Source organism: Manacus vitellinus, unplaced genomic scaffold, assembly GCF_001715985.3.
Source record: "Manacus vitellinus isolate BGI_N305 unplaced genomic scaffold, ASM171598v3 scaffold_27_pilon, whole genome shotgun sequence".
In the NCBI taxonomy this organism is placed as follows: Eukaryota; Metazoa; Chordata; class Aves; order Passeriformes; family Pipridae; genus Manacus; species Manacus vitellinus.
In genome coordinates this window covers 8,137,551-8,161,101 of record NW_021940039.1, presented here as the reverse complement: position 1 = coordinate 8,161,101, position 23,551 = coordinate 8,137,551, and the positions used below count along the sequence as shown (strand labels likewise).

Here is a 23,551-nt window from a genome sequence, read left to right as displayed (position 1 = left end):
GCACTTGAAAGATGTTAGTCATAATATTTTGAAAGTGAGATAAACACTTACGTAAATGTTTTGGGTTCTCCAGAAGTCAGGCGTAGTGTGAGGCTGGTTCCAGCAAGGGTTTGAGCTGGAGCTGGGTGGTTGTATCTGTATCACCCTGCTCACCAACAGGTCTGAATTCCTTGCTCCAGGTCTGCACTTTGACCACATCCCAGTGTTTTATTTGGGCATGACCGACGATTGTTGGTTCTCAAAAATAAAACAGGTGGTGTGGGCTGGGCAGGAGCTGCAAAATGTTCCAAATAGGTCCATGGACAGGAGTAAGAGTGGGGTGTCCCAAGCCTTGGACCACACAGTGGTGTCCTGCCAGGGGTGTGCAGGAGTCTACTTTATGCCTGTGTACATAAAATCATAGAATTGGTTATGCTGGAAAAACCCTTAAGATCATCAAGTCCAACCGTATCATCCAACCATCCATCCATGGTCAACCAACATGTTCATCTCCAGGACCAGCAGTGGGGCTGGTTAAGAGTGTGGAGCAAAAGCTGTCTGACAGCAAAGGGATTGGAAAATGAAGCAACTAAAACACACACGTGGATTTTTCTATGCCATTACAGAGGAAGTGGTTTTTCAGATTTGCTTGTGTTGGAAAGGAAAGGGGAATTCCAGGGGTGAAAAGTTGTTTGTTTGTCATGAGCTTTGGAAGGTTGTGGGTTTGCACGGGTCCTGAATTACAAAATGATATCAAATTGCCTGTGAAATACCAAATCCAGGGACTCAGATGAATCAAACGAGCTGACTCAAAGGGAAGGTGCAGGCACACAAATGTTTTGTTGTGAGCTGTGGTGGTGGGACTACTGTGGTGTGGAGATCTCAGTGTGTGAGCAGGGTCTGCCAGGGCAGAACTGCTGCTGGTTTTTGCAAAAAATGCCTGCATCGAGTGTCTAGGACAGGTTCACAGAAGGTAATACCTGGGAAACAGGTCCTGTTGGCTTTTGTGACTGCTGGACCACCACGAATTATGACACCAAGAGCTAAGGAGACACTGCTGGTTCATCTTTCAGACAAATGAACTGTGCTGATTTATATTCCCTTTTAACATATCAAGCACTAAAATCTCGCCAGTAAACATAAAGATGTTGTGCAAGTGAGTGGCTGTTCATATTACATAATAAATAATAATAAAAAAAGAGCAGAAATTCAGCATTCTCCACAGTCTAATAGTATCAGACCTGATCCTCTGCCTTAAGCCAAACAAAATTCTTCTTTGATACTGGTGGGGTGTTTTCTTGGAAAATACAGAATTCTCAGGTCCCTGTTTGAGGAGCACAGAAAAAAAATAAGTGTAATTTATTTCCGTGTTTGCAAGGCTAATACATGTTATAATCCTGTAGGACAAGAAGTAATTATTTCAGACAGTGTTATTTTTGCAGTGATGTTCTTGTTGTATTATGTAGCTCTTTAGAGCCCCGGGAATCACTCCCCTTCACCAAAGAATTCAGTGAGCCTCAAACACATGTTCAGAGGCTTTGCTGAATCGGGGGCCTCAGGGTTTGATCTTGCAAATGCTTTCTTCCAGGCATGTTTCTGAACTACCACAAGGCATTCTTTAGTCTTCAGCAAATCTAACCACAACAGTGAATGCAATGCCTGTCACAAATTGGCTGCAGGATTGGGTCCCACGTGGCTGAAAATAATCGCTAAACATTTTGTTTGCTGAAGGCAGGACAGAAGGGGCGTCTTCAGGGGGGCTTCCATAGCAGGGGGTGCAAAGCCCAAGTGGGCTCCTTCCTCCCGAAGCAGAGACCACGGAAGTCACCTCGCTTGGTGGAAGAGAACTACAACAGAGCCCGCAAGCACCACCAAGCTGTAGATTTAGAGCCATGAATCACAGCATAATTTAGGTTCGAAGGAGTCTCTGGAGGTCTCTGGTCCAAGGAGGGCCAACTTCAAAGTTAGATCCAGCTTCAAAGTTGGAGCATGTTGCTCAGGGTCATGTTCAGCTGTGTTCTGGATATTTCCAAGGATGGAGGCAGCCTGTTTGCAGGTGTCCCTCTGCCTCTCTTGCTCCCTTTGCCTTTTAGGATCATGAGGTTTATGGGGTTTTTTAATCGGTCCAACTTTCCTTTGACTAAATGGCACAAGGCTCTCAAGACACTTTGCTCTAGTGCCTGTAATAGAATTAGACTTCTTTTTATTTTTTGTCTTGGTTTTGTTTTCCCTCCTCCTTTCCTCTCTAATCAGATAACAGTGGATCAATCTGCTCTGCCAGGGAGGAGAGGGGGTGGGGGAAGGAAGGAGGGAGGCAGGGAAGAAAACTGTGTGGTCTTACTGTCAGGCTGTCCTGGCCTTCTCCGAGCACAAAGCCGAGGAACAGAACACAGTAAAAGATTAATAGTGTTTTCTTCCTGCAACATGCTGAAGAGCGACAGTGAGATTAATTAATTAATTAATGGAAGCATCTGGCAGTGCTCCTTTTTTTTTTATAAGTTCTGCAGTGCACTCGTCCTTCCCCATCCTCAAATTTATCATCTCTACCTTTTCCCCCCCTCCCCTTGTTTCGTACAGCGGATTTTACATATTTTATCCCCTCTGCACAGAATTCGGTCCCGCGGGGGAAGTTTCACTTTGCCTTTTGATTTGTAGGAGACAGGTGATTCCGAGTGGTGTCCGTGTGACTGATGCACCCCTCTCCTACCCCTCGGCTGCTTTTCTTTCACCTTGCTCTTGATTACTCCCGGGACAACCGATTTTCGCGGTTACCGCGGATCTCAGCCAAGTTCAACCTGTGTAAAGCAGACCCCATTTGTAAGAGTTATGACTCGCAGTTGTGGGAACCCGGGGCTTAGCTCTTGATCCGTTCCCAGCGGAGCAGTGAGAAATGGGTGTCTGAGGCACAGCTGAGCACCTTGTCCTTGGCGTGCACTCCCACACACCAACGCCGTGCGCACGCACACCCAGATAGATGTGCGGACGCTGAGAAAGAGCCCGGCTTTCATTTGCATTCCTTTTGTGGAGTGGGATGTGCATTATGCATTGATTTAGCTCACCAGGGCTGAAGAAAGAGAGGGATATAATAAAAAAGATGCAGAGATCAATAAAAAAGGAGGGAGGGGGGGAGAGAAAGTAATATGAAAAGAGATGAGTAAAGACTGATAGACACATTGAAACACAGCTGGGAAGTAGCTCCAGAACTTCTATCTCCCTTTAAGTTTGCCAGGTAATTTATGGGGTTTTCAGTCGCATCTTATTGGTGTTATTATTGCTACACTTTATCTCCTTTGCTTATAAGGGACTCCTGGCTAAAGCCTTTTTACAGCAGAACAGGGCTGCACTTCCACTGACTTCCACATGTGAGTGGTTGCCCTGAAGAACGGGAATGTTTCAGGTTAGACACACGTCTCTGTGGTGTGTTGGATCGGGGCCTCAGGGATGTAAAATACAAAGAAAAGGCACAGAGTAGAGGAAAAGAGAAAATAAATATATCTAGCTCTTGAATTTACCACTAGTTTCTGGCATGCTTGAAGCATTAGTCACCAGTGGTTGTGCAGTGAGAAGTATGATTTTAATTTGACAATGATCCTTAAACACCTTTTCTTTTGCTCCTGCTTGGCCTCAAATGTTTGTCTGCTACCTTACAAATCTGGATCTGTCCTCCTCCTCCTCAGAGGCCTCTCCCTCCAGCTGTGAGCCTTACCTTTGTGGGAGCTCTATCCTTTACCTCTCCCATTATCCATAAATTAAGCATAGCACTTTCCCCTAATCTTATTGTTTGGCGGGCTGCATTGCATTCAGGGAAATGATTAATATTCATGAGCTTGCTATCTCTGTTTGGTGCATAATCCTCTGGGGAAATTGCAGTGTTAAATGAGTGACACAAACCTAATTTTATATGTCTTTTCTTTCCTTTCTTTCTTTTTCCTTTTTTCCCTTTCTGACAGAGGAGTAATGTGCTTAAAATAAATTGATGGATGACCATCCATATTCATTGTGGGCATGCTTTGAGAGCCGTGCCTCGCTCCCATCCTCTCCCCCTCCCTTCCTCATACCATTGCATAGGAACACAGCTTTGGCTGCTGAAACTGTGGCCCCACACAGCAGCTAATGGTGATTTTGCCTTCTTTCATGAGCATTAAATAGGCCTTGGCTGACCCTGCCGAGGGCTTTCAGTAGAACAACAGCATGGGAGAAACTGAGCCACCTTGCAAGAGAAACTCAGCATCTCCCAGGGCATCAATAAGGTGAAAGCATTGACCAAGGAGCTTGGGAAAGAGTGTTGCTGTTGTTCAAGCAGCTGAGGTTCTATAGCAGAATTTCATGGCAAATAGTAATGAATTTACTGACCAGGCTTACTCAGATGATATTTGTGTGACTCCTTCAGCTCAAGGCAAATACTTTGAAGCTGAGTGTTTCCTGCAGCTCGCGGGAGTGTGGCTACATGTTCTAAAATGTCTAAGCACTCCTTTGGCAAGTTAGTAGTCATAAAGTCTCTTAAAGTGATTTTCAAGACTGTCATCATTAATAGTGCAATCCTAGGAGATTCAGCTGAGCCACAGAGCAGAGAGAGCAGGCATCTCAGGCAGCAAAATACAAAAGAGAATGTGGGCTTTTTTGTGGGGGAGAATGTGGGCTGGAGTGGTATTTGCCTGCATTTTTCCCAAGGCCAGTGACTCCAGCCCAGCTCAATCCAGCTTTGGTTTTTAGGACACAGCTACAATGAGAGCCCAGCAGCAGAATTACTCCTGTGTTTGTTGCATCCCTCACACATTACTCTCTGTGGATCAGAGAGGCTGGTCGTAATTCCTTCCTTAGAGCATCCTCTGTGACTCAACAGCAACTTGCTGTGCTCAGAGGATGATGCTGAGCACAAGACCTTCCTTTGCAATAACATCCAACCACATGCACAAACAAGCAGTTTGTTTTCCTTGGGTAATGGCACCGCTGGCTTTTTGCTCTTGGACTCCTCCTCAGCCTCCCAAGCGTGTCAGGTGTTGAGAAGGGCCACCCTGGCCACCCCTCTCATGGTTGTAGTCGTTGCTCCCTTGTGTGACAGAAACCTTTTCAGTTGAACTGTCTCCAAGTATAGCTGATAAATCTATATAGTATCAAAATCCATTTGGCATCACTTTTCTGATTTATTTGATCATTCAGGGAGGGAAACAAGGTGAGGTGGAAAGAGAATGTGTGTTGTAGTGCTCTTACAACATGCCTGGTTGCCTGGGCTTGGAAATGGCCACCTTGGCTCCTGTTCTTTGTGGTGACCAGTGACAGAATCCTGGGGAATGGCCTGAAGTTGTGTCAGGAGAGGTTTAGGCTGGATATTAGAAAAAGGTTCTTCCCCCAGAGAAGGTGGTTGAGCACTGACCAGGCTCACCAGGGCAGTGGGCACAGCACCAAGGCTGCCAGAGCTCCAGGAGGGTTTGGACAATGCTGTCAGGCACATGGTGTGACTCCTGGGGACAGTTCTGTGCAGGGCTGAGGGTTGGACTCCATGATCATTGTAAGTCCATTCCAACTTGGCATGTTCTGTGATTCTGTGGTTTTAAGGATGGCCACATTGGCTCCTGTTGGCCATGTCTGGTTACCTGGACTTGGGGATGGCCACCTTAGCTAGCTGCAGAACAGACAAGATCTTACTACCACTGCCAGCAATAGGAAATATCCTTTCTCTTAAGTGACACTCATGTTCCTGGAGGTGAAATATCAAATTTCAGTGCCGGGCTCTGCGAGGGAGCTGTAACTGGATCTGTCTGCAGCACGCGGATCAATTGCATAACTATGGTGCCCCGACCGCTATATCGGAGCTCATACCGATGAGCCGAGTCACGCCACACAAAGCAAGCCCGGCACACCCAGGAATGTATTTCCACGGAGCAGCTGAACTGCCAGGGAGCCACACTCCGCAAAGCCTGCCTGCTCCCTTCAGGAGATGCTCAGACACCATTGTCATCTTCCACGGAAAAAGCCTCCTGCGAGGCCCCTGGATGTTCCGCGGCGGATTGCGACACCCGCGCTGCCTTCGCTTCCAAGGTTTCTGTTTTATTTCATCGAAGGAAGACGTCACAGTTGTATCAATATGCGACTTCATTCGGAAAGGTCTGCCCGAGCTCCGCGTAATGGTTTTCCTCTCTTCAAATCGGGACATCCAGGAAGGAAAATAACTCTTGAATATTTTACTGGAGCAGGAAATATCTCTGTCTCTGCCTTCTTCAATATTAAAGAAGAGATTAGCAGATATCCTGGAAGCAGGCCGTGTTATTCACTCTCTTCCCACTGAAGCCAAAGGTGAAACTCCCATAGAAATAAATGGAGCAGGTTCTGCGGTCACTCAGCCGCCGGGTTCATGTGATCTGCAGTGGAATTATTTCTCCCTTTGTGATAGAAACCTCTGGATACATTTCTCCTCCTCTGTGTGAACATAAACACCGGCGCTGGAGATGCCGATTAAGTGACGTGGTGGTAAAACGCTGCTTCTGCAGAAGTTGCTGACTTTGGTGAGCCTGGGGTTTGGCCCTCGCCGTGTCTGAAGGCCTGTACACCTCTGGACAGACCTTTCAGGGGTTAAAAATGCGAAGCTCGTTCTGTTCCAAAAATTTGTTACTCCGAGACAATGCTTCTGCGTTTTTGTCCCCCCCCCTTTTTTTTTTTCTCTCTTTCTCTTCTTTTTTTTTTTTTTTTTTCCGGACAAACAGTTATGTGGCATGAGGCTTGTTATAGTTGGAAACATCCCTAAGTAAACAGCTGAGCTTAAAAATACTCCTTTTTTTTTTGTCTAGCCTTTTAAAAAAATAGTAGTTGTTGCACAAAAGAAGACTATGCCGATGCCAATCACTGCGTTCCAGCTGAAAACAGGAAGCTGCCCCCAGTGTCTGTCCCCAGAACTTTGACTACCCTGCTTGGACATTAAAAACCTTGTTGGAGGATGTGCCCTGTGCCATGAAATGGATCTCTTCATCTCTCTTTTTTTTAATGAGGTGAAAGGCTGCCTATCACTGATAAGTCTATATCCTGCATATTTGCTTCCTGACCTCTGCCAGACTTCATTCGTTTTGCTGACGATTTCCCAGCTTCTCTTCAAACAGGTAACAGTGATGGCAAGTTACCTGCTCATCCACACCTGCTCTGGCAGGTGCTTCCCAGTGCTCCCTAAATCCTCTGCATTATCTTGAGCATCCTGTCGTTTCTGAACCCCAGAGGAGAGGTCTGTATTTCAATACAAAAGGCTACCTCTTGCACTGTGCTGGGGCAGCTTAGGAAGCAAGGAGAGATGGAGTTTGCATCATTTTCTGGTGCAACATACACGAGCCCCAGGATCATTCTGGATCTTAAAGCCTTAAAGAGTGAGCAAACCAGGTCTTGCTGACCTATTTCTCTAACAAACCCCCCATCTCCAGGTTGGTGCTGCCACAGAGCCTTCAGGGATTCCCAAACACCACAGAAATCTTTGCTGAACTGGAGACTGCCTTGTCCCACAGCAAGGGCAAGACAGGGGCGTTGTTTTGGCCCCAACGTTTTTGTGCCTTCAGAAAGAACTTTTCCAGGGAAAAGGAGCCTGGGCTGCCTGAATGAATACGGGTTCCCTGAGCTCAGCTGAGAATCCTGCAGCATCTGTTGTCAATCCCCCAGAGATGCTCTCTCCTGCTGCCAGGTGCTGTGCCTGCAGACATTTTACTGTTCTAGATTTAAGCTGGATTTCCAGGCAACTGATTTTTAATTTTTTGAAGTCATTTTTCCCTTGAGGACAAAACAGATTTCCTTTATGTTCCCTTCCTCCATATCTACTTCAAATCAGATTCATATATGAAGTGAGAAGTCCACGGTGTTGATGAACATGCATGACCAACACATTGATATGATCTTCAGCATGTCTTGGGAGCCTGTAGACCACTGTGGGGACAAAAACTAGCTCACATTGTTAAAAAGAGAACAGAAGAGGCATTTTGTATCATCTCCAGCTACTGCTTCCTAGAAATACTCCACTCCTGACACTGCCCTCCCCAACTTTGAACCTGTAGGACTCTATGGATTTAACTGAGCTGTGTTCACATCACTGAGGAAAGGGAAGAAACCTGTTTTTATTTTGTGAGGGCAATAGTAGGAAGAAACAACCTGGTTGTCCTTCACTTTGATCATGAAAATGTAAAACCCAACACATAACCTACCAAGCATCCAAGACCACAGGAAGAATCTGGAGTCAGAGCTGGTGCTCAACACGTGGGGAAGGAAGAATCTTTGCTGCTTTTTGGCAGCCCACCCAGTGATGCACCACATTTGGCTGTTGAAGGTTGATGCCCTTGTGTCTGGGAAGGATTTAATCACATCCCCCTCTTCGCCATCACTCAAAATTAGGAAGCTCACAGGGAGGAAAGGTCCTCCCCTCTTCTCACCAACGCTCCCCTCAAAGCCCAGCACTGCAAGCTGAATGATGTGTCAACAGTAGGACTTACAGATCTTCCTTAAAAGTAAACTAGGGTTGTAAAGCCACTTTCCCCCACCATTTTTCAAAGCACACAAAGGCGAGTGGGTGCCTCATCTCTCAGCTTTTGTGCGCGGTGTCATCCCGCCGGCGCAGGGTGAGGCAGCTCTCCAGGGCCAGCACAGCACAAGGGCTCATGACAGTGCAGTTCAGCAGGACTTTGTTAATCATTTAGGCAGCCTCCATTTAATTCAGACATCCCAGTCTCTGCGCTCGGTTCCTCCCTCGGGTTTTGCAGACTCTGAGCAGACAGATTTATTGGGGTCTTAGGCATAATCAGGAACAAATTAGCCTCTGTTAGGATCACACACTGGCCTGGATCACAGCTATTCAAAGGCTGCCTTCCCATCCATGTGAGTTTGAATTAAGTCATCGGGTTGGAGTAGGTCTTGAGTATTCTTTTATCCCAAACACATGATCTTATCAGAAGCCCATTACGTTTATCATCGCATTAGGAGGGAACATTTGGAGCCAGTGCAGGAGTATGCTGCTATATAAATGTTGTGCTTACTTCAGTGCCTGTCGTGAAAATAAGTCAGTGCTCTGGGAAGGCTGGGAAACACTGTCTAAATGCATGTGCCTAAAATTAGGCTGTGAGTTTCTCTGGGTATGTGTTTGCAACAGTGGGGTGGCTGAGTCAGGGATGTGTAAAGAGAGTGTACAAGTGTTTGTGTGTCAGTGTTTCTGTCAGTGTGGGTGTGTGGCAGGATGATGGTGTTTCACTGTATGTGTATATCTGACTGTGCATATGCTTAAAAGCTGAAGGTCAGGTCTTTTTAACATGGTAGGTATTTTCCTTTCTTTTCTTTTTTCTTTTTCCCTTTTTATAGAAATAAGCCTCTTTTCATAAAATTACAAAGAAACTCTTCTTCCAAAAATACATATTTTCATAGTTTTGGCATTTGTTTTTGAGGATTCTGATTGCTAACCACAGTCTTTCCAGGGCTGAATATTTCTCAGAGATTTCTGCTGAGGCTCTCAACTCAAACTGGGGCATAGTGCTCTGAGGTGGGTGAGCCACTTAGATTTATCCTACTGTTCTTGGGTACAGCAGAGACCCAGAGCCTTGATATGGGTTTGCAGAGAGAGGAGCAGAATGAGAGGGGCAGAAGGACAAGGTGAGGGAACCAGGAGTTTGCCTCCATGGCCATCACAGTGACAGACATGCTCTGCCCCTTCCTTGAGCTGGTCAGACTCAGAGCATGGCTCTCCCAGGGATGAATGAGTCAGTGTAGCATTATGCCAACATCAAGAGGCCCTGCAGGGAACCAAGGTGTGCTACAGGGATGTCCAAGGTGTACAGGGATGTCCCAGCTGGGGCTCTCAGATCAGTTCAAGCACACGTTCCCAGCTGGGTTGGTATCAGACGAGCAGCAGCAGGGCCCTGCTGGCTCAGAGCTGTTGGGCACTCAGGCTGTAGGAGGAGGCAGGACAGCAGGGCCAGGGGGCCAGCCCTGCTGGGTTGCCTTAGGGCCCATCTGCACATCCTCTCAGCCACCCCGGGGAGCCATTGTCATCTCCTGTCTGTGAGCACTGTCCCCAGCGCTCCTCCTCCGGGCTCTTCGAGGTGTGTGGTATATGTTCGGTGGCTCCCAGACAAATGAAGATTTTAAGATGTGACATGTAGGGTCAGGAAGTTTGGCCACCCTGGGAATATTCGCTCAGGCACAGGGCTGCACTCATACAGCTGAAACATTTCCAGGCGTGTGCTGGCGCCTTTTTGCCAGCTCGGAGCACTCGCCCAGCAAATACACAGTTCCCTGCACTTATCCACGTACACGAGTTGTCCACAGAGGTTGTGATGAAATGAAACCATAATGACATTCTTCCCTGATAGACTTCTCTATTCTTTCAAAGCCACACTCTCTTAAAGATGGGGAATATTGCACAGGAGGAAAAGGAGTGAAAGTCATTAAATAATTGAATAGCGATAAACCCATTTTTTTTGGCTCATGATGGTATTTCACTGTGTAAACCAGGAGGAAAAATAAACAGGGGATTTAGGAGTTTAGAAGTAGCTCAAAATTGAGCAGCCATCGGATTTTCTGACACCTAGCTCGAGATAGTCCAATACTACTGACAGGATTCTCCTTAGGGATCATTTCCATCAGCCCAGCTAGCAGCTCTGGCTAATTTCCTACCCTTTTTTCAACAGGCTTATTTGCCAGACAAAAATACAACAGGCTGTCAGAACTGGATACCTCTGGGGACTGGCAATGATAATACAATACAAAATAGGATACCAACAGGTCAAAGGTTTCCATTTCACAGAGTACTCTAATAACTGAAAGTCATTATTGCTATGCAGTCTGTTTGAAAAGAGGAGATGGATCTCAGTTCAGTTTTTAATGGGCCAGTGCTACAGAAACAACCTCAAAAATTTGGCATCTTTGTTGGCAGTCTCATTAGAGAAGCCACAGAATAAATGGACAAGGATAATAAAGTCTCCTGCTGCTTTTGATCCTTTCAGGTCAAATCTGATTCATGTTGGTTGAAACCGTGTGTGTATGTGGCAAGATTACCCCTCACACTTCTTATAGTGTATCTGCTTTGGATAAACAGATCTGTTTGGCCCTTTGGTCACTACAACTCTGAGCTTGGCAGTTTTCACAATCCCTACAGTCACAGTTGCTGTTGTTGTTTATTTGCAAATATCTTTAAAAAACAAGAAGGGAAACATCGTAGACCAAACCCTCCCCTGGCGTTTTTCCATCCAAGCTGGTGGAATTATGCCAACACCCACATTGTCTCTCTATGTATTTTCTATCTCTGCTTTCTTCTGTCTCCATCCTTTTAAAAGGAGAGAGATGAAAATAAGCAGAAAACCCCTAACATTGGGAAATATCTTGAGGGAATTACCCAATACAAACGTTGGCTATTGTTGGTTGGCTTTTTTGCAATCACCTTGCTATGGCCTGGAAGTGACCAATGCTCCCACTTCCCAGTGACCTGATCCAGCACATACACGACCACTGATGGTATCAGGTCCTGGCAACTACACTGCAGATATGTGTAGCCAGTCCTTTGTGATTCTCCTTCTCTGCTTTCCCCTGCAGATGAACCCAGCAGGTGCTACTTCCACGATGGTGATGGAGTGTGTGAGGAATTTGAGCAGATGACCAGCATCAAAGACTGTGGCGTTTACACCCCCAAAGGCTTCCTCGATCAATGGGCTTCCAACGTCTCCGTCTCGCATCACAGTGACCAGCAGTGCCCAGGATGGGTGGTCATCGGTCAGCCAGCAGCCACCCAGGTAAGGAAAGCACGTTCCCTTTCCTCTCCTGGAAGGGGAAGTCCACCAAGGAGCAGAGTTCTTGAGTGTAGCTCAGTGGTCAGCATTCATGGGTGCTCCTTCACCAAGGAAGGCCCTTGACAGCAGTTTCCCTCTTTCTGAGCCTGACTAATAGTGATGAATCGAAATTCAGTTCCAACCATCCAACTAGAACTGGCTCAAGCTGTGACCTTCTTGATTCAATAAGTTGTGTAGGAGTCACCTCAACCAACCATCATCACCTAAAAGACAGATGGGCTCTCCACAGCATCCGCAGGGTATGATCCTGTGGCGATGAGTTCTGAGGGCTAATGCTGAATAATACAAGTGTGTTCTTTTTTTTTTTAATAGTTTTGTGTTTTCTGCCTCCCAGTTTCATAAAAGCACCCTATTGTTCTATTCTGAGAAAGGTCCCGTCCATTCCCAAAGACATTCATTAGCTTTAACCCCCTTCTCCCATGTCTCCTTTGTAACATAAAGAGCTCCAGTTACCATAACTTCACCTTTTGTTTCTCTGAGAGAATTAGATCCAAATGAGTTCAAAAAGACCTCAGATAAATGCCTGGAAAACAGAGCTGTACAAGTTGCAGATGCAACAGTCCAGATGCAACCTGACTTGAGAAAGCCCACGTTGCTTATTAGTTTTTTAGAGGATACAGCAGGGAAACGATCTTCATATATAAGAGCTGCTTCATATATTCCTCCTTCAGCACCCACCATTGCCCCTTGCTAGAGATAGAGCATTTATCACAGTAATCAGCTTACGTTCACTTCTGGTAGGATGCAGAAAAGTTGTTCTGAGAGTCTAATTATCCAGGAGGTGTCTTGAGTGGGCAGTGCAGAGAGGAGTGCTGTGTCACAGATATGTCAAGCAGATTTCTCCATGGATAGTAAACTTTAAGCTTTTCCAGTTGGCTTGCAAGAGAAAACATCTTTATGCAAGAGAGTTGGCCTTGCTCACACTGCACAAGTCTGTAACAAATTAATGACCAGGTCAGTTCTGAATGCGCAAAGCGTGGTTAGCTGGCGTAGTATCAAGACAGAATCTCGAGCCCAGTGTTGCCTTTTTGTCATGGTCTCATTTATTATTTCACACTGTAAAGGGAACTTTCCTCTGGGCCCCTACCAGTGCCTTCATAACTTCTTTCTGCTTCGAGCTCCCTGTGCTGCAGTGCAGGCCAGAGAGCAGTGTCTCCAGTCCAGGTGCTGCTTTTTGGGCACGTCCCCAGGCACTCCATCAGAGACCTGCCCTGATTTTGTCTGATGCACTGGTAGGAACTCAGCCACTCCACTCAGTAGGTAACATATGGTCCTGTGGTGGAAAAACCACCACCACGCACGCACACAGCAGAAAGCCCTGCTGTGTAGCCACAACTCAGGCGTGTTTGTTGTACCCAGATGAGATGAAGTTGTCACAGCCTTGTTAAAAAAAAAAAAAAGGCAAAAAAAAGCTGTTGTATTTATAGGCAGAGCACTAACATATCACACACTGGCAGAGTGAATGGGAACATGCCTCCTGTTATTGCCTGGCCCCCAGGGAGATAACAGTGGGCTATTTACTTCCAGCAAAAGGAATTTTTGCTTTAGCTCAGCTGGTCCCATTACACCAGTTTGAGTGCATGGGGCTCATTGACCTTTTTAATCATATATGTTGAGAAAGTCTTTGTTTTCCCCAGGAAGAAGACAGCCTCGCTGGCTTGGGAAAGCACCTGACTTGTCACTCCAGAGAGGTTAGGTGGGGCAGCAGGTCATCAGTCTGTTAGTTAGGGGAGATGAAAATTAACCTAAGATCTCCTCTAATCACTGCATGTAATGATCACTAGTGTGTAAACATGTTTGGCTTCATTATCTGCACAAGCACTGAGCCTTAGGGGTTTTCTGCATTGATGAAAGGAGCACCTTTCCTCACCCAGATACCTTTCAGAGTAGGTTGTGTGCTTGTTGGTCTTGTGCAAACTTTTCATGTTGTTGCTGGGTAGCTTCCTGATTAATCAGAGTGGTATTTGTGTTGGCTCCTCATCAGGAATGCCATGAAAGATATGTTTGAGTGCAGTGCACAGCAATATACAGAATACATAAGCTGCCTGTTGTTAGCCATCCCCATTTCTCATAATTGCCCCAGCGCTCTCAAGGTGCTCTAAAACATTTTTAGCATACTCTGACTTAAAATGGTTCTCATCCTTAGATATCTCAGCACTTGTTATTCTGCATGACTGTCATAGTTTTGTCAAGGCTTTTTCTGAGGGGTTTGCAAGGCAGGTTGGTTGGTTGTTGTTGTGTCTCTCAGCAATATCTGCCTATGTGTGCTCGTTTACTGCTGGAGGATTGTTGATGAGCACAAGCTGGAGTCTTTTGTTATTGTAGGGTTGCTTCTGTGACCTGTTTGCTTAGTTCAGTGAAGATTTTGCCCATTTCTGCAGTTGTTTCTTCCTTAGATGCCCACACTGGGTTCTTAGTTTGAGGTGGATCTTCCATCACTTGTTAGTGTGAGGCTGCCGAATGGCAACATACAAAGGGAGATAAAAGAGAAAGCTCACAGTATAAGATTTGTTTAGAACAACAGAATGCTTACAAAGAATGACACAGTCTTGGCAAAGAGATACAGATTTGAAAAATGGAAAGGTCAAACAGCCCCCCTTTAAACAATCACGCTTTCTGCAGAAGCAAGACTGAGGGACAGCCACTTCTACTTTTTCTGGCAGCCACCGTTCAGTACTGATTAAGAAATATTCTCAGTACTGACAGCATCATATTCAGAGCCAAAGAGGGCCACTCAGCAACCCTGTGCCAGCACAGAAGTGCAAGCACCAGTGCAGGGCATTTCTGCAGTTGGATTCCAATCTGGAATCGTCTGCAGACCTGGAGGCAGATGCTGCTCAGTACCTGTTGTCAAGTGCAGGAGGAATTCAGCAATAAGGGCTCTGCACACTCTTGAGCTGCTCTTTTCCCACTGCTTCTGCTGGGAGTTTGTAAAGAGCCTCTCCTTGTGTGTAAAATACCATCAGTGTAGATGTGCAGAGTAAAGGCAGGTGGGTGCAGACCAACCACAGGAGGCCGGAGATGCCATTTCTCCTTTCCTCTTGCTGGTGGCACTCCTGCTTTTGGAGAACTGATTCAGCTGCAGTTTCCCTTTAGGCTTTCACAATAGAGATTCATAGGAAGGGACTAAGGGATCTGATTCCTGATCTTGTTATTCCTGTCACAGCAATGTGTGCTCAGGACTTGGAAATTGGTTTGTGGGTTGGTAATTTAGAGGGCCAGTTCCTCAGGAACTGTCTTTTGTTGTGTTTCCTCCCAGTTGTGCAGTTGTTTAGAACAAGTAACCTTATATATGTATTATATATATATATATATATATAAAGTATCTTTTTCTCCCTATGTCATTGTTTGAGCTTGGATTTCCACGAAAAAGCTGCACAGCTCAGGCACAGTTAACCAAAGAGGGACTCTTTCCCAAGGCTGCTGGGCACAGACAGATCCTGGGATTTTCTTTCATTCCCGGACTAAAGAACACACCCTGTTCTCCTCTGGGTACCCCACGGGGGCTTCTATGGAGTAAGATGTTGTGGAAGAGGATTCTTATTACATCTTTCCCACAAACAGAGGCCCCCTCCTGCCCCTATTACAGTTTCCACAATTGCACTCATCCAGACTCGCTGCAACAAACCTTCCACCAGCAGCAGAAAGATGTCTAGAATTGCAGTATGTCTGGAATAGCCCACAAAAGGAGAAGAAAGGAGCGCAAAAGTATTCTGAATACTAAAAGAAATAACATGGTAGAGCAAGGGCTCCAAGAGTGGTAAGAAAATACCATAAGAAAATTGAAGAGAAAGATGATGAAGTTCTCTGCCATGGAGTTTTATTCTGTCTAATAAATATAAAGCCGAAGATAATTCCCCAAAGATACAGCAAAGCCAGCAAATAGAGTAATCTTGAACAGGAGTGGGAAGAGAGGAAACCTGCAACTTTTAATGGAGAAGCCATTCCTTCCCTTTGGGGTGATCTTGCTGAGAAGAGGGAGGGTATCTGTCTGTCGGCTCTGCAAGTGGCCCTTTTTGAACTCCCCAATTCACAGCCAAGTCCTGTTGCTCTTCAATGGTAAGAGTTTTGTTGTGGTTGGAGGGATGAAAAAATCCCCTTTTTTAATAAGATGATTTGCTTTGCAAATGTCTTTGTTATTTATAGCCGAGCCAGACTTTGAACCACTAAGCTCTGGAGGATGAGGGCAGAATCCCACTAAGAAAAACCATTAATGGAGGAACCATGAGTGAGCAGAGACCAGTTCTGGAAAAAGTTGAACTGGACACTGTGCACAGGCTGTCAGAAGAGGAATGTAGTCTGCTGTACACGGGTGAGCTCATTTCCAGTACTGGCTGATCCACCAAAGGGCTTCAGCTTAGGTTACAGAGTCTCCAAGTCTAAAGTTAGTTCAAGGGGTCCAAAACTTTGTCTTCATTTCCCCTGGAAACTACAGACCAGCCAATTTGGTTTTTTGCCTGAAGGCTGGAGAGTTGCATCACGGGCCTGGCTCTGACTGTCAGGCAAATTCAGGCTGGAATTCTCCTGCCTTGGATTAAGTGATGATATTTTTCATATTTTTTTCAGTGTACAGTGATTAATTAAGCCTTATCACAGCCACGCTGCTTGGTTTCTGTTCTGTTTAATAGAGGTGAAAACCAGAGCACAGAAAGGTAAAGCTACTGTTTGAGGATTAGACCTCAATATCCTTCAGAGAGGTTGCAGGCACTGGGCATTACTGAGCCTAAACCTCCCCAGCACCAGGAAGTTCAGGATGTCTTGAAAGGGAAATGTTCATATCTTGGATAAAAAGAAAACTGTTCAGGGCCTGATGAGAGTTGCTGCCTGGGAGCAGAGACCTAGAAGGGGTTTGGGGTCAATAAATCTGCATTTTAACTCTCTCAGCCCCTCACATATCCCATTCGTGAATTAATCAGTCTGTATCCTAGCACAGTTTGGCTGTTCATTCCCAGCACAAAGGACTGAAAAACTGTCCCACCAACTCCTTGCTTTAATGACTTGCTTCCCACCTGTCTTCCTGGGAAAGCTGGATTTTGCAACCTTTCTGCCAAAGGAATTCCACTGGTCTTTATTCACATGTTTTCCTTACTGCTCTGCCTTGCTGGAGAAGGGGGTCCCTGTGAAGGGTCCACACCAAGGTGAGGGATGCTACAAAGATGTGTGTTACCATCAGTGCTGGGACTCAGGAGTGATTTCAGTGTTCTGGGGAGGTCTCTCAAGCTAAGTAAAATTATAAGTGGGATTTCTAGGTAGGTTGGCTCGAAAAAAACTCATTGGTAGACAGATGGCTGAGGAAGAGCATTACCTTTAAAGTCAATTCAGAGCTGTCTGGAGGGAAGGGGATGCTGCCCATCACCTGGCTGCCTGTTACAGACAGGGATTCCCTCCCCTGCACCCCTCCATCCCCATGTCTTCCAGTGCTCCTCTGCTCCTGGCAGTAGTAAAGCTCAGCCCCCATGGCTGGTGTCGTAGCCTCTGGCTCATCTGTGTAAGGGGAGGACAGAGGGAACACAATGAGATGTCAGAGGAGATTCCAAGCAATTTTGCCAAACACTCAAGGGATGTTTGTTTTTTTTTTTAGTTTCCACTCCCCCCTTCCCCCCCCTACTTTTTAGAATAATTTTTCAAGAACACATATGCAAGTCATCTAAGGGAAACAGAACAGTGAGTACCAGGGGCTGGTACACTGTGTTCCCTTTGTGTACTGTAGAGAAAATAGATAAAAGAAACAAAGAATGATGCAGAGAGCAAAGCAGCCATCAGTACTCTCAGAGAGGTTCAATCTGACTTTTGCAGAGATGAAGGTCAAACCAAAAATCCTCAGGTGCCGGATATTGGTCCCATCTTCCTAGAACTGGGAGACATTTACCACTAATGAAACAAGAGCAGAATTCCATGCCATTATTTGTTTCTAGAAGCAAGAAGAAAGGCAAGAAAGGAATATTGTCTTGGACAGCACTAAGGATTATGTGCTTCTTTGGGAAGTAAATCACCAGTCATGATCATATCTGCTGTACACCCAGCCACCCACCCAGATTCCAGACGGGAACAAGAAAAGAGCTTGGCCCCCCCCTCAACACCAGCGAGCCGGGAAGCCGGACCCCCCGACAGCGGCGGTGCTCATTAACATGCACTGCTCTGAAAGGAGACCCCCCTCCTCGGCCCTTGCCCCTCAACCTGCCAGTCTCTCTGTCTGCTGCCGCTGCTCACAAGCCTTTAGATGCAGAGCATGTCCAGCTGTAAGCGTGGGATAGCTCCCCTGCATCCCATCCGGGTTGTTTGTCTTGGGTCCCTCTCCATTCAGAGCGGAATGATTTTGCATAAATGCACCGACACGTCTGCTTTGTTCGTGTGCACGGAGGGTTCTCGGCTTTTCTCATCCCACCCCCGCCCCGGCCCTCTTCTCCCTACTCCCTGGCATGTGTCTTCACCAGCTTTTCCATGATTTCCCTGTGCAACAGCAAATAAACCTGCCTGAAGCACTGCCAGGCGATCCGGGGCAGCTAAAAACGCCCAGATAGATCTAAACCAAGCGATCGGAAGGAGGGGACGGAAAAGGGTGCAAGAGCAAAGCCATAATGGCCTTTACTATGTAATTTGGTTTCATGTTCTGCACAAGAAAACATGTCAAATATGTAAACAGAGCTCACCAGGGTTGTAATGTAGCTACAAAGCCACGGATATACAGGCAGGCAGGGTGCTGTTCTCCAGCAGAATGGAATGCCATCCCCAAAACCACACGATCATTTCTTTAAGCTGAAAGTAAACTTTCTCATGCCAGGAGCAAAGAATTTATTTTTTTCTTTTAAAGGAAGGATTGTCTGCTTGTTCAGAGTACCATAGGCATCTTAGCCCACATTAGAGACCTCGTTAGAGACTCGTACTTGGAATGCCAGTGAATTTTAGGGTGTCCATCTTGAGATGTCTCTAAAAGGAATGGGTTTTGGTGACCCAGCACTGTCCTGAAAGTCTCTTGAGTCAACCCATCTGTCCCCACCTGGAAATAAGTATCTGCTTTAAAAATAGCTTAAAAAAACCCAACCAAACAAAAAGCCAAACTGAAGACTATTTGGATAAATTCTTGAGCTGCTCCAGGTCTCTGAATTGTGCTGCCTTGGTTGGAGCTGTAACTGTTGAAGAACCCCACATCCGCCATCCGTCCTCACTTTTGGAAGTACTGCCTGCGGAGCTGGAGCTGGAGCATCGCTGAGGTCATTTCAGTGGGGAATCTGATAAGAAGCTGTGATTCACCCTGGTAATTCAAATTCACATCTGGTAAGTGGCCCAGCTCCCTGTGCTATCAGCAGGAGTCTCCTGGGGACTGGGTTTCCACCATCGCCTCAGGGTCCGGCTGCGAGCTGCAACGTGTGCCAGGAAACAGTTTTTCCGCGTGATCAGTGCTATTATCTGTCCCCACATGTACCTCCTCACTGGGAGAAGCCCTCATTTCAGGAGAACATCAAGTTCTGCTCAGCCATTTTCGTCACTGGGACGAAATCCTTACTCTTACCACTTCAGGCAGGGAACCTTATTTTTCCATTTTTTGATAATTAACCCTTGCATCATCACATGCAGAGAAGGCAAGTCTCTCTTCAGAGAGGACGTGAAGCACAGGGCAGAGATCACCTTCTTCCCACCTTTCTCCATCCAAATACCTTTGAAACATCTGCCCTTCTAGCAGAGCTGCTCTGTTCCTGTGCCTGCACTGTGTGCATGCTGTGACTGTCCCAGCTGGAAAAGGAAAGCCTCACTCCATGGAAATTTACCTGTTTCCCAGTGGTTGTTTACGGTGAGAAAGGCTGAGCCTGGACTGCTGTGAGCTCCTGCATCCCCTCTTTCAGATGATGCTCATACTTTAATCCCTTCAGTAACTTCTTCTGAGAGCAGCTCCTGTGAGCTTCTAACCTGGGACATCAAGGATTAAATGCTCCAAGTCTTTTTGCTTAATTTGATGAAGTTTGAGGTTTATCAGAGCAAACAGAGGTTGTTCCAATGTTAGAGGGAAGTGACAGGCTTCCCCAAACAAGCCTTTGCTTGGGTGGAGATGTGCACAGGCTGGAGGCAACAGCTGGTGCTGCTCTATGGACTCTCCCTGGATGGTCCAGCTCATCCAGAGGGATTTGTTTGCATGATGGTTGTTCCATTACTCTGCAGTTTTGGTGGGAAAAGCCCAGTGAAGCAAAGGGAGCACCTTTTGATTTGCATACCCCAATCTGTGTCTTCAGGTATTAACAAAAACAAGCCAGAGGGTTTAATCTTGATTAATACAGGTTGGCACAGGGCAGATGAGTTGGATGGAAACCGAAAGGCTCTGCTGGCTGAGGTGTGACTGCTGTCAGCTCCCTGGAGCACATGGCAGCTCCTCCAAGCCTCCTGACACACTCCCAGGGAGCCTCTCTGCAGCCTTTCCTCTTGCTGTTAAATTCAGGGTCTCTTCCCAATGCATCATCTCCCTGGATGTATCCAATTAAGGCCTGTTGACAGCCCAGAGCAGACTTACACCCTTAGGATTAGAGGCATGTGCATGTCTTCATATAGGGAAGGACAACAGGGGGGTGTCTCACTGGCTCACTGGGAGTGTGGTGGGGGAAGCTGAGCAGCTTGGAGAGGGAAAAGGAGCCAGGGAGAGGGAGATTTGCACCCTCAATTATCCTTGCATGTGGAAGGGCTGTGTGCTGAGTGTTGCGTGTGGTTTCCACAGCGTGTTTACATGGTCCATAACCCCAAACAAAGCCGAGAAGCACGACTTTAACTCTGGAAATAAAAGCGCTGGAAACCCCTGGTTTTCTGCACATGAGAAAGTTTTGTTCTTTAAACACACAGATGTTTTTAAATGAAAAATCACTCTTTTGACCTTTCCTGAATGTGATCATGTGGTCGGGGCTGACATTAACCACTGCACGGCTGTTTGCTTCAGCCGCAGGCGAAGCTTAGCGAGAGGTTTGCAGGGCTCAGGGTAGCACCTGCCTTGCCTCACATCTCTTGGAAGTGGCTCCTGTGCCCCATGAGCTCTCAGGGTGGTTCAGGGAGTTGTGGTAAGGTCAACAATATTTAGGGTCTACTCCTACCATGCTGGAAATGAAAGCATTGGGGGTTTTCTTCGTGCTTGATAGCTGAAAAAGATGGGGATTAATTTTTTTCCCCTATGTATCCCTCTTCCCATCATGAATGTTGCCCAAATGCTTCTAAGCATCTCTGTCCACCTCAGCCAGTGTGTTATCCTGACTGGGAACTCTTCATTGAGCCAAAGTTCTTTAGGGATTAGTTGTTGCTGCCTTTGGGCTTTTTCTACCTAGCTGTGTGTTTTCTTCATCCAAGCAAGTTTATAGGACCAGCTTTGGGAAAGAAGGAGGAGATGTTACCAAGTGGATTGTACCAAGCCCAATCCTGCTTTGCCTTGAAGGAGTGCCAAACCAGCAAAAGTACAGTGAATCTAATGAGTCAGATCCATGAATATAATACCAAAAATACATCTAAGATCCTCCTAAAACGCGGCACACGTTCTGCCTTTCGCAGTTTGATTTTCTGATGCCAGCTGCTCCTGAATAAAACTCTCCAGTCAAAGGAAAAACAAAAAATTTAGCTTTTGCTCTACTCCTCAGTGGTGAAAGCTCATGGGATGGGATTGTTTTCCTTTGCTTCAGCACCCCACAGCCAGCCTTGGCTGTGCTGTAGTGGACCTGGCTGGTTCAAGTTAGAGACGGGCAGTTCGGGAACCCGAGTGTGCAGCCAACAATAATGTTCTGGCTCCCGTATTTGTTTAACCTCGCTCTCCAGTGGATGGATATACAGTCTGCTAAAGCACTTATCAGTCTATAATGCCTTCACACTTCTCTGAGCAGTAATGTGGAAGTTGTAGACAGGAGCTTTTGCTGCGGCTCGAAAATGCCTTTTAGCTCTAATGAGCCTGATATTTGCAGAACTGAAGGCATAAGGTCTTGTTTGGGTGCTGTTGCTTGATCCTGTCTGTCTAGGCTGTTGAATTTGGGTGCTGTTCCTACTGGCAGATGTATTTGTGAATTTGAACATAATAGCAGAATGGAATTCAGGGCTAATTCCAAGAATTCTGTCTCTGAGGTGAGACCTTAGCAGTGCTGGGGTGGGAGATGCTGTTGTTTGAGAGCAGCATCTTTATGTCCCACTGCTGTGTTGAAGAAATAAAAGAGGTCTGAGAGGGAAAAACAAAGAAACATGGCAAATTGCTGGATTGCACTTCCATGTGCTTCACAGGAGACCGTGTTCTGCACTTGGAGCTATCCCTTGATTTCACATCCCCTCACTGTGTGTCACTGAAAGGCAAAAGAAGCAGGAGTGAGTGCAAATTGCACCCAGGAGCTCTGAATCCTGGGGTTTACTTGGGGGCTTGTGTAAGTGGGTTGATTTTTAAATCCCATCAGAACAATTGATTCTTCTTTCTCTCACTCTGTTATTTTGTAGTTTCTGGCCCTGGCTTAGCCAGAGTCTTTGGCGTGAGCCTTTGAACCGTGCAGAAATCATCTGGTTAGGGTTTTTCTGGAAAATCAAAACTCCATATTGTTTTTTCCACGGGTCCAGCTAGCATCCTAGATATTTGATTACAGCTGGCTGGCTGTCAAAGCCAATGTGAGTTTGGGATAGGGCCAGTCAGAACTGATTTACAGTTTTTTCAGGTATGCCATGTGAAGTTTATGGTTTGATGTGATTTTGATTTGAACTCACCGGTTTTAAATGAAGTTTGCTTTGAATCTGGAGATAACAGAAATTCAAAGGAAAGCTCAAAGAATGCGGGTCTGCATGATTTAAAAATGGAAATATATTGTTCATACCGACTCTTTGGAAGTGAAATAACTGCGTTTTTTGAGAAAGCTGAAGTTAATAACACACATTGAATACACATGCAATCTGGGCCATCATTTAATGGAAATCCCTGTAGCTCCTATTTGCTTGCCTCAAACTAAACCAACTTATATGACAAAATGAAATAGCCCTTGCAGCTCTTACTCATTTCTGAATCACAGCCCTGTATTACATCCAAAACTCTACCCGAGGAAATTTCCCTTTGGAAATGAACACTACCATTTTTATTGTAAAGCAGAGGAATTTATCATCGAGGAATTTATCATCGAGGAATTTATCATTGTGTCACGTTGCAGACAAAATATTGATGCCATGTTGTATCATCTGTGGTGTTGTCATACAGAGAAAGGTCACTTTCCAATTATTAAAAAAATCCAGCCAAATCTTCAGCTTAAAACTGGGGCTCTGTGCTAAGAAAGCTGTAATAACATGCTAATTGAGTACTAAGCCTGCAGGGTCCAGACACGTGGGCTGCTCCAGGTTCAAAGTGGACGTGGCTGGGCTGAGACTGGACATAACAACTGGCAATGGGGCTTTATTTCATCCTGCAGGAGATGTAAGCTGCTTCCCAATCCCACAGCCAAATCCTGTTCTTCATTACACGGGGAAAATTGACAGATGAGATTTCCTCTTACTCCTGAGCCAACTGGATCTGGGAGCAATATAGCATCAGTGTGTTACCCCAGGAGTTTCATCAGCTTCCAGTTAGTTGATAAAGCTTTTTCTATGGATCACCTGCCTTCATTCCTTTGTCCTGGAGCAGGACACGCTGCAATTTTTCATCTTTTGCCATCAGACCTTTAAGCACCCCAATGAAAACAGGCAAAAGCTGAGAAAGAGCACAAAACTTACCAAAACCATGTAATCAGACCCAGAGGACAAGGAGAGGTTTGGGGTAGAAGCTGCAGTTGATGAGCATCAGAGGTGAGGGAAAGTTGCTA

General features: G+C 46.0%; 1 protein-coding gene across 1 annotated transcript in view; it reads left to right on the top strand.

Annotated features, from left to right (window-relative positions):
* Positions 1-23,551, top strand: part of PAPPA (pappalysin 1) — a 181,062-nt gene that overhangs the window by 93,415 nt on the left and 64,096 nt on the right. The window contains exon 10 of the mRNA XM_008920190.3: positions 11,521-11,717. Coding sequence (XP_008918438.1) covers positions 11,521-11,717 — 197 coding nt within the window. The remainder of the gene's footprint in view (positions 1-11,520; positions 11,718-23,551) is intronic.